The sequence below is a fragment of the Neoarius graeffei genome, chromosome 28 (genome assembly GCF_027579695.1).
Source record: "Neoarius graeffei isolate fNeoGra1 chromosome 28, fNeoGra1.pri, whole genome shotgun sequence".
Taxonomy (NCBI): domain Eukaryota; kingdom Metazoa; phylum Chordata; class Actinopteri; order Siluriformes; family Ariidae; genus Neoarius; species Neoarius graeffei.
In genome coordinates, this window is record NC_083596.1 from 6688125 (window position 1) to 6699192 (window position 11068).

Consider the following 11068-nt stretch of genomic DNA (forward strand, 5'->3'; position numbering starts at 1 on the left):
ATTATTCTAATTTCAGTTTTTTATTTTTATAGTTGGGCCCACAGTAATTGGTCTAGGACTGTTGTGGTTACCCTGCCTCACTTTTTTTGTAATAGTTTTTATATTTTAGTTTCTATACCTTAATTCGTTTTTTGTTTGTATTATTATTTCTGAGGCGAAGCTAAAATAAATAAATATTAATATAGTGTAGATAACGTTACTAATTGGTTCTGTTAAGTGTCCATTTCAGTCATTAAACACAGTCAACATTCACTTTTATTATGATTACACTAATTGAATTTGATTTTTTTTTTTGGGGGGGGGGGGACACAATGTAACGGAATAATTACTTTCCCTGGTAATTAGTTATTTTATGACAAAGTAACTCAGTTACTAACTCAGTTACTTTTTGGGAAAAGTACCGAGTAACTATAATTACTTTTTGAAAGTAACGTGCCCAACACTGGCACTGAATCCGTGCAAGCTCTCGCAGCCTGCTGGCGGATCCGCACGTGACGTCACGAATCTGGCTCCAGACTCCCTTGGGATTTTTCCAGACGCGTTTTTTTTTTTTTTTTTCTGCTGTAGACAGATGGCCTTGTGCAAAATTACCCTTCTGGATGGGTGTGTAAAGGGACATACTTTCATATTAAAAAAAATAACAATAAAAACCCGCAAATTGGTCCAGGATATGCACTTTAAAGGAAGCTGGCTCACCTTTCCCAGAACCCAGTTCGTTGTTTATATTTATATTTACTCTGTTAGCTCGCCGTGCACCAAAAACCTCCACAAACTCACCGTTAATGATCCCTTCAAAACCCATCTCTAACCATTTCTTCATCTACGCATCACCCGTGGAAGCTTTGAACAAAACATGCCTCATCTTTTCTTTGCTTCGTGGCCACCCGCAAGACAGCCGAACCCGGTTCGGGTCCATTACAACAGAAATGAAAAAGAATCAGCGGAAGAATTAAAATATACATACTTATCAAATTATCTTCAATTTCATGCTAACATTTAATATCTACTGAATTGTTGCAGATTGCTTCTGGAATATCACTAGCATCGAAAATGGCGACTCGATACTTGGCGCAGAGGATTCTGGGAAGGGTGAGCCGGCCCCTTTAAGGGTACATCGTTAATTAATTCGTTAATTAGCATTTAAAATAAACCTTTCGTGGTCTTTAAGGTCTAAATATGTACTTTCAAGGATTACTACATGGTGAGGCTTGAAGACATTTCCTTGACACGCAACATGTATCACGATAAGCATCAGTGCAAAACATGACAAATTACAGAACGATACTGTTAAATGATTGAGCACTGAAAAGGAGGATAGAAAGACTCACTAGAAATAGAAAATACAAAACTAGTTACATGTAATCCATTTACATTCATGATTTAAAAAAAAAAAAAATCACAATATTTCAGAAAAATGTATCGTGACAAACACTATCACATTAAATTAATATATTGTCCAGCCCTAATATACAATATACTCCTGTTTCAGGATAAATTATACACACTAAAAGACAAGAAAAAAAAAAGTTTTATACCTTTATTTCTATGAACCTTCACACAACACTGACGCTTCCATCTCGTTCACGAAATGAACGACTCCTGTATTGTCGTGGGCGAAAGAAAATCCCACACAAGCCTGATGTACAGCACCGTTCTTCACATGCTGACCGTGAAACCTGAGCTTCCAAGATCCCAATTTTAGGATGGAGGTTATTTCCATAACATCTTAGCGATGTATCCGTTACTTTCTTTACTGTGTCACACAATTGTACAGACATTTTGCTGCATCTTTATACGAACTCCAGATCAGTTAAAACACTGCAGCCCATAAACTGTTACACCACCACAAAGAGCTTTTTATAAACCAGTATGAAGAACTCTGTGTGGCTGGGATGTGTTAAGACACCACTGAGTAACAGCTGGGATATAATATCGTGAACTTTGTCTTTTGGTAATGGCTGTACAGTCACATATAAAGCAATAGCATGCTATAATTTATAACGTATGACACCTTTCACAGGAAGCTGTTTCACCAGGTCACAGGTTCTCAAGCCTGGTCCTGGAGAACCTCCTGACTTGGATATTTGAGTGTTTTCCTGCTCTAAGACACTCAGTACGTTTACATGCACATCCAAATCGAGCTGCTGTCGGTAATCGAGCTAAGGGTCCCAGCAGGGGTGCCAGAGAAATCCAATCCTACATGCACACAAGGAAATCGAGCTATTGTGTGAGGTACATTGTGCACCCGAGCCACAGGTGGCGCTACACGCCCCATTGTGTTGGTACACTTCCGGTTGTTGTCATGAAGAAGAGCTATTCAAGAGTGTAAACAAAGTTATCAGTTCCGTGTTCTCCATTGCGCGTTTTTCTCCCGTCCATGAATTTTAATATATTCAACTCCTTAAGCTGAATGAGCATGAACTCTGTCTCCTCACTGCTCCAGAAGTGCACGTTTCTGCTCGCCATTTTCTCTTCTTAGTTTGTTCCTCCTGACCTCTTCTGCTGCTCGCTACTACTGTTGTCATGCCGACCGAGGCTGTCATGTTTCCCGCTTGTGGTCTCGTCACTCGTCACTTCCGGAAGGGGCAGTGCTGAAGTAAGTAGCTCAACTACGTAGCTCGATAGGGTTTACATGCACTAAGTAGCTCGGCAAAAATCGCATAATCTAGGTCGTGTAGCTCGATTACGAGAAATCAAGTTCGGTTCAATTTCAGCCTAGCTAAAAAGTGTATCCATGGCATTTAGAACTTCGATTTCAGTCGAGCAACGGCAGAAATTCGATTTTCTCTATGTGCATGTAAATGCACTCACTGACTTCGACTAATCAGCTAATTAACTGGATCAGGCATATCAGAGTTCACTAGAGATAAACCCTATTCTGATGGGATTAAATGTACATAGGGTGCTGGGGTTAGTTTATGTAGACGTGACCCTCCCCTAAATCTCGTACGTTTCCTGAATCGCAAAACCAATACACAATAATAATAATTCTTGTATACTTGATCATTTTACTGTATTTTCAAATTGTTGCCGGAGCTTTGGTTCACCCCAAACTGAAATGAGAGCCAGCATCTTTTCTCTTCTACCACTTGAGGTGCGACCATATGACCACACGAGGGGAAACATCCAGTTTCGTAGAATATACAATATACAGCTAGGAACTCGCTCCTCTTATGGACATTTTATTGCAAGTTTCATCACTGAGCAGATGTATAAAAAAAAAAAAAATCATGAGACATTTAATTCGAACAGGCCTTAAGTCCAAAGGGGTGGATCTGGATCTGATCCGACTCCTCCTGAAAGGAATAAGATCAACGTGAACAAACAAGCAGCTATGTCTGATAACTGAATGTGTGTCCCTATGAAAAAGGATCAACAGCTCTGCCTCAGAGATGTTATAACGGAGGAGATAAACCACTTTAAAGGAGATACGCAGAACCATGGCCTCACTTTGTGTTTATAAACGCCTTGAGACCTCAAGAATGGCACAGGAATAGTTTTAAGCATTAACAATAAATCTAATATAGTAATTTTAACGATTAAAATGATTCATATAGGTAGCGGTCTGAGCGAATGACCTTGACATCGGTGACGTCACCGCAGGAAGGCTATCCGTCTCATCACCATTTCTGCTGTACTAAAACACAGAGCTGACTGCAACTTCGAGCTTCCATTTTGAGCTAATTCATCACCTTGCCGCTGGCCGGTGCAGCAACACGACAGAAGTTGGATTTACGTTGCACTCATGGCCCAAGAATGTTCAAACTGCAAAGATTTGGACACATTTTGTGAGAAGTTCACAGACACATTGGGCACCTACGAAGTGGTCTCTCCTCTGCACATTTTACTGAGGACTCGTATGAAACCGCTGATCTGCTGAGGAGTGTTGGCTATAAGCCCGTATTGAAAGAGGGTACAGTACCAACAAGAAAGAAAAAGAAAACTACAAGAAAAGGAAAGTTCAGTTGCACCAGTTCTCCCAGAGTGTGAGCCGAGGGTTGCGGGACGGAACGTAACATATTATCGCTCGGGCAGTGACCTCCCCACGGTTGTTGCTAAAACCGGTGCCGTTCTGTCCCGGGCTTTAGTAATTGCCTGAGCCAAGCAGTGACCGCGAGTTGGCCTAGTGGTTAGCGTGTCCGCCTCTCGATTGGGAGATTGCGAGTTCTACTCACAGTCAGGTCATACCAAAGACCATCATAAAAATGGTACCTACTGCTGTCTGGCAAGGCATGGTGCAATACAGATGTGAGTGGGGAGTCAAACTCTTACGGTTACCAGAGGACCGTAACCCTAGCTATGTAATAGGCGAGGGGCCAAGGGTGATGGAAACGGAGATCGGCGCCGCCCTATGTGCCACATGGCGTGGGAAGGCACTTTGACTTTTGAGCCGAGCAGTAATGGCGGAGTACTCAGTATGAAGAAAATGGAGAATGAGTGGACCAGCCATCTGATTTCTCTGCTGGATATGCTTGCCTCAGCAGCAACATCTCACCCTTGCGTGGAAGAAGCGACTGAACGGAGAACTGAGCGAATAACTGAAAGTCAAACTGTTTCAAAACAATCGGCCACAAGGTCGGCCTTCAAGAAGCAAGAACACGGACGGGTAAGCTCCGACTCTCATTGGGATACAAAACACCACCACCACTCGTTGTTTACCTGCATTTAGATTATTTAAGTTACCGGTATAAGATTATTTAATTTGCTTCAGAATGTGATTGTCTCAGTTCATCTGATTATTTAATTAGTGTTTTATATTTTATCAGTGAAAATGCATGCATGTACATGTATGTTGCATAAGTTATAACACCTATCCTGTTTTAATGAGAGTCAACCCACAATCAATGAAGTCAAATCAGTTTTAGTTGAGCAAGTTGGTAACGGTATTCAGGATTTTTTCTAGAAAAATTTAGCATGAGGGCGCTCACCATGGCGAGGGAGCGAAGCGGGGGGGGATGGTGCCGGTTGTCCCCCCCGCCATGCAAAGCCTTTGAAAAATGCTCCAATGGGACATTCTGAGTATCTGAGAGGGAAATTGTAACAAATTGTCTGTCAACATTGAAAAAGAAAGAAGTAATCTTCTTCTGCCCCGGACAGTCTTTGGCTTTCTTCCGCTTCGTGCCGCGGGATGACATCTTTAAATGCCCAAGTGTCAACAAAAACAACTCGCGAACTACTTCTGTCAAAAGCTCCCGCGCCAGTGGGTGAAAGGTCATTCAGTCTCGAGAAATCTCGCTCTACAAGTCAGCTGACCTTGTATGTAACCCATGTCAAATCTCACGAGAGCAGCCGCGACAAGTAAACAACTAAACAACATGGCGCCTCAGTCTGGAAAATGCCAATTCAGATTGTTTTTGCACCGTCTGGCGGTGTATCTACTATGATTGGAATATTTTTGGAGCAATTATAACGCATTTGATGATCAGACACATTGTCACAATGTTGCTGGGATGTTTTCACGGAGTCGGTAAGGGGGCGCACGCCGAGAGTAAGAGGGCGCAGCACCCCTGTTCCCCCGTTTAGACGAAAGCCTGGTATTTCTTACTTTCACCATAAATTATTTATACGACTTTGGTCTATAGCTGTCAAAGGCCTCGGCCTTAAAACCGGTTCCCCCTGTGACGTCACGCACTCATGGCTCAGCGGGGCAGCTCAAATGCCAACTTTGCAGTTGATTTTAACTCTCAAATATATATTTTTTTATTCCCATTTATGCAGCATACAAGAGTCAAGGATGGAGATACTATCCACTCAAATTTATTTAAAAATAAAGGTTCTGCATATCTCCTTTAAGAATCCTGAACAGAAATGGTTGTATGCACATATTCCATCCCTTCTTCAATAAGCCAATCGTCTGCTGAACCGCGAAACATTTTTCTGCGAATCACTGTATTGCACTGACGCAAATGTGCACGCGTAGTGGACGTACAGCGACCTTGTTGCACATGTCTAGTAGAAGTATGGGCGAAAAAGCTTTTTAAACCTTATTTTGAGGCAAAGAGTGAGATTTATAGATGAATTATTATAATACACTTATCTGATTTGCTCCATAGCATTAGATTAAAACTAAACTCAGCACTGTGTTCCGAGTGTTCATTTAGCGTGTGATATTTCCAGTGAACACCAAAGGAAACGAAAATCTCATCTCATTATCTGTAGCTGCTTTATCCTGTTCTACAGGGTCGCAGGCAAGCTGGAGCCTATCCCAGCTGACTACGGGTGAAAGGCGGGGTACACCCTGGACAAGTCGCCAGGTCATCACAGGGCTGACACATAGACACAGACAACCATTCACACTCACATTCACACCTACGCTCAATTTAGAGTCACCAGTTAACCTAACCTGCATGTCTTTGGACTGTGGGGGAAACTGGAGCACCCGGAGGAAACCCACGCGGACACGGAGATAACATGCAAACTCTGCACAGAAAGGCCCTCGCCGGCCACGGGGCTCGAACCTGGACCTTCTTGCTGTGAGGGCCTCTGCATGCTCTTGCGACAAGGCTTTCGCAGATAGCTTTTCGCAGACAGTTGTAATTTATCGTCGAGCGGGGAGTAATAGGCGTGCGCGATGTTATTCACCGCCACAACGCAAGGGGGCGCGAAGTCGCAAAATCGCTAGGAGTAGTTGGTGGGTGTGGTTAGTGGAGTGTTTATCCTCCGGTTACTTATAATGACTAGAACTGGAGTCGTATAGATGTACGTACTTCCTCGATCAACCGCTCTTCGTGCTGCTCCATCTTCGCTCGTGTTTTTAAAAATGCCGGTCGTGAAAACAAACCAAACTGGGAAAGTAGGGAAGCGGAAGTGCGTGTACAGAGGATGTAGAGTGGACCAATCAGAGCCCTCTTGTCTGCGACGCTATCTGCGAGGCTTCTGCGGTGGTCACAATTTTTGGGAGGTGCACGCAGAGCGTCTGCGAAGGTGGGGGGGCTATGCAGACGCTATCTGCGACGCCATCTGTGAGGACTGGGTTGTCAGCATAAACTGGCCTTGAGGCGACAGCGCTAACCACTACACCACCGTGCCGCCCGGAAACGAAAATAAAGTGAAATTTAAAAAAAAGATTAAATATTACACTGCACTTATTGATGGATAAGCCTCAGCAGTGTATAAGGACAGAATTCCGTTCTCTATCTCTCCAAGGTAATGACGTTCCGATGTTGAACAACTGAAAATCGGTAAAACACTCGTCTGAAAAGGTCACACAAACTCCACCCTCTGTGAAATAAAACCAATAAACTCAAACCATTTTTCTTCAAGCAAGGCATGGTTGGAAAATGTTCATTTTTTAAATTAAAAGAGCAAACACTTTCATGACACCGACTAGTTCAGACCTGGGCATTTTCCGGCCCGCGGGCCGCATCCGGCCCTTCGGTTCATTCTGACCGGCCTGCGTAAGGTTAATTAGAAATTACAAAATAAACATATTTTCTAATTTTACCTCATGCATGGACTGAATATGCATTGCTTTTATTTTGAAGTTGTGTTCAACAAAAACGCAATGCGCGCGACATGAACATGACATGAAATCCCACGAAACCTAATCCCGCGATAACTACTTCCGTAATTTGTCCAGACCAACCACAAACTTGTACGTCATCCTTCAAACGGTCCAGCCAATCACACAGTGTGACGTCACCAGCAGGCGCCCGAGCCGATCTGTAGATCTGATACCTACACCGAATTGTTGTTGCGAGCAGGTCACAAGAAGACTTTATCCCCCAAAATGTCCGCAAAAAGAAGAAAGGTAGATGCCGAATGCAGGGCTTTCAACAAAACATGGACTGCGAAGTATTTATTTACTGAAGTCAGAGATGAAGCCGTGTGTTTAGTTTGCGGAGAGCAGATCGCAGTGTTCAAAGACTACAATTTGAGTCGGCATTACCAAATGAAAAACACCAAATGAGGTGATTAGACTACAAATGTGGGCATCATTAGTATAATATGATGTATCTTGCTTGATATTTGGAGTAGAAAGACAATATTGTGATGTCTTTATTGTGTTTTGGGGTGAATGTGACTGAAAAAAAAAAAAAGGTACAAACGTTCACATTTTGTTAACCATTGTTTTGGGAAATTTGATTGAATAAATGGCATTTTTTGTAAGGCAACCTCGTTTTTTCCAGACTCTTACCAGTCTTAGCAGCTTGTAAAAACAATGTTATTTATTGCTTTATATAAAGAAATACAATTAATATTATCCAGAATTTAGTTCAGCCCTTTGGTCCGGCCCTCCACAAAATTTTCTGTTTCTCATGTGGCCCCATGGAAAAAATAATTGCCCACCCCTGGACTAGTTGCTACCCCTGTAGGCGGGACACGCACACTCTAGGGAACATTTAATTGGACAAACGTGACAATAGTACAGGATGAGTCATCAAAGAAGTGACAAATGATAACGTTTTGATTTTTTTTTTCCTGCAAAATGTGGCGTCCCAAAGACGAAAGAACAGCTACTAAAAGTTTTGATTTTTAAGGGCCACTTTAATCTCATTTGTCTTAAAAACAGTCCAAAGACTGACATTTGCCTGGCAAATAACTTGAGAAACGCTACCCAACCCTTTATGAAAACTTTTGCACTGTGGACGGTGTGTGGAAAATGTTTGCAGAGAATTTCCTCACACAATCCAGGTTAATAGTTTACTGTCAGTTTACAGCTTCTGATGTTTCTACAAGTGAGTAAAAGTGGCTAAGTTCACCCGTATAATATATGACTGCAAATATAAAATCAACCATAATCTGAACTTATAAAGTTAATTTAGCCAACTAGCACTAGCTAGCTAGTACAGATCTGCCTCTATTTCCTCCATTTCCTCTAAGTAGTGCAAAACTGACGCAGCAACTAAACACAGATTGGTTTTATTTTCTTGAAAATTAGCCAATATATACACACACACACATTTCCGCACTCACGTTAAGCTAACTCGCATTAACCTCCTCCCATTCAATTCAACTACAACTCTGGTTGCTAACTAGCCTAGCCGGCTATGCTAATCAACTCTAATTTGTGCTATTTTGTAAAAAAAAAAAAAAACAGAAGTTATTTTTCCGTTATTCGGTACCTGATCCGCGACATCCTCCGCCGCGCTCATGATGTCGTCCTGCCCCATGGCCTGTCAATTCCGTGCCCGCGCCGCTAACAGAATAAAGTGTGTGTGAACGCTGTTGTGTTTCCGCTCGCTCGGCTCTCTCTCTCTCTCTCTCTCTCTCTGCCTGCACAAACTAGGCCGCCGCCGTCCCACAATCCCCCGCGCGCCGCTACAATACGATAAAGCCCCCCTCGCGCGAGCAATCCCGCGGACCCGCTGCGTGTGCCACGTGTACCAAGGAACTCTACGAGCGCGCGCGCCTCTCTCTCTCTCTCTCTCTCTCACTCACTCACACAGTAGTGCACATTACGTATTGCAGTAAGTAGTGTGTGTGTGTTTATATATATATACACACACTAGGGCTGTAACGATACACCCAACTCACGATTCGAATCGCGATTTTTGACCCACGATTCGATACACCCACGATTTTTTTTTTTAAATGTTTTTTTAAAGTAGTAAATTTGACTTATTAACATTTACTTACTTACATTAACTATTTAATAACAAATAATTCAAACCACTGCAGAGAATGAGTAATATGTATGCAAAAATGAACAAATGTATATCCAAAGACTTTTATTTCTCAAAATAATACTGTTGAGTCGGTTCTGAAAAAGTCATTTTTCCAAATCGTGTAAATCCGTGAAGATTTTTTTTTGGGGTGGCTCTCTCACTGTCTCAGTCTCATAGGGCCAATGATTTTCTGTGATCGCGGAAAACAGATGGAAATTACGGAATTTTTATAGTGAAACATTGCTCGCGTGTCAAAATGTAACTGCCGCAGAAGGCTTCCGCCCAAGCAGACATGATGCCTTTCCGGTCAAGTGATTGTGATTGGCTTGTGGCACACCTAGCCAGCCAATGAGCTGCTTGTTTACAGATTCGCTCCCCGCGTCGCAACCTGAATGGCGACCGCTTAAAGGAAATGAATGCTCTGCCAGTGGCGAGTGTGGATGTTGCGTGACTCGGAGAAGATTGTCGCAGGTCGGCGAAAAAACGACTTACTAATAGATATAAAAAATAAAAGTAATTTAAGTAAGTTTAAAATGTAATTTAAACTAGACAGGGACACTCTAACGAGTGCAAACCCCGCCTTTTCCCTATTAAAATACATTGGGCGAAAATTTCGAAGTTCTGCCATGACCTTGACCTTTGACCTCCAAAATTTAATGGTTTCCTTCCTGGGTGATTGGCAACACGTCCAAAATTTGGTCCAAATCGATCCATTGGTTCTTGAGATATCTTGCAGACACACAGACAGACAGACAGACAGATACACACACACACAGACTGACGCAGGTGAAAATAATAACCCCTCCGACTACTGTCGGCGGGGTTAATAAAAAGTAAAGTATTCATAAATTGAAGTTTGGAAGCACCTCTGTTTTTGGGCTGAGGAGAAGTTTGAAAGGGTGTACCGCGATTCTGCCTTCTTGTATCGCGACACGGATCGTGGCTCTGCGTATCGCGATTTCGATACGCATATTGTTACAGCCCTAATACATACACACACACACACACACACACACAGATATATATATATATATATATATATCAGTGGCGGCTGCTGGTTTTTAAAACAGGGGAAGCCCATTTTACGCATTCATCGTAAAACCTGTAGGCCGGATATCAAAGCATAGAAAGGTGTGCCCCATTAGAATAGTGAACTAGACAACCCTACCTAGTGGCAGAAAGTATTTTTGCTTGTACATTTCATGTTATAGTCTGGCTTGCCAGGCTAGTGCCTCATATCCTTAATCAAAAATATCAAACATCCAGGGCGGCACGATGGTGTAGTGGTTAGCGCTGTCGCCTCACAACAAGAAGGTCCGGGTTCGAGCCCTGTGGCCGGCAAGGGCCTTTCTGTGCGGAGTTTGCATGTTCTCCCCGTGTCCGCGTGGGTTTCCTCCAGGTGCTCCGGTTTCCCCCACAGTCCAAAGACATGCAGGTTAGGTTAACTGGTGACTCTAAAT

At 42.8% G+C, this 11068-nt stretch overlaps 1 protein-coding gene across 1 annotated transcript in view; it reads right to left on the reverse strand.

Annotated features, from left to right (window-relative positions):
* Positions 1–9379, reverse strand: part of surf4 (surfeit 4) — a 47736-nt gene extending 38357 nt beyond the window's left edge. Inside the window, exon 1 of the mRNA XM_060913009.1 lies at positions 9066–9379. Within this exon, the coding sequence (XP_060768992.1) occupies positions 9066–9113 (48 nt within the window). The 5' untranslated portion in view covers positions 9114–9379. The remainder of the gene's footprint in view (positions 1–9065) is intronic.
* Positions 9380–11068: the final 1689 nt, after the last annotated feature.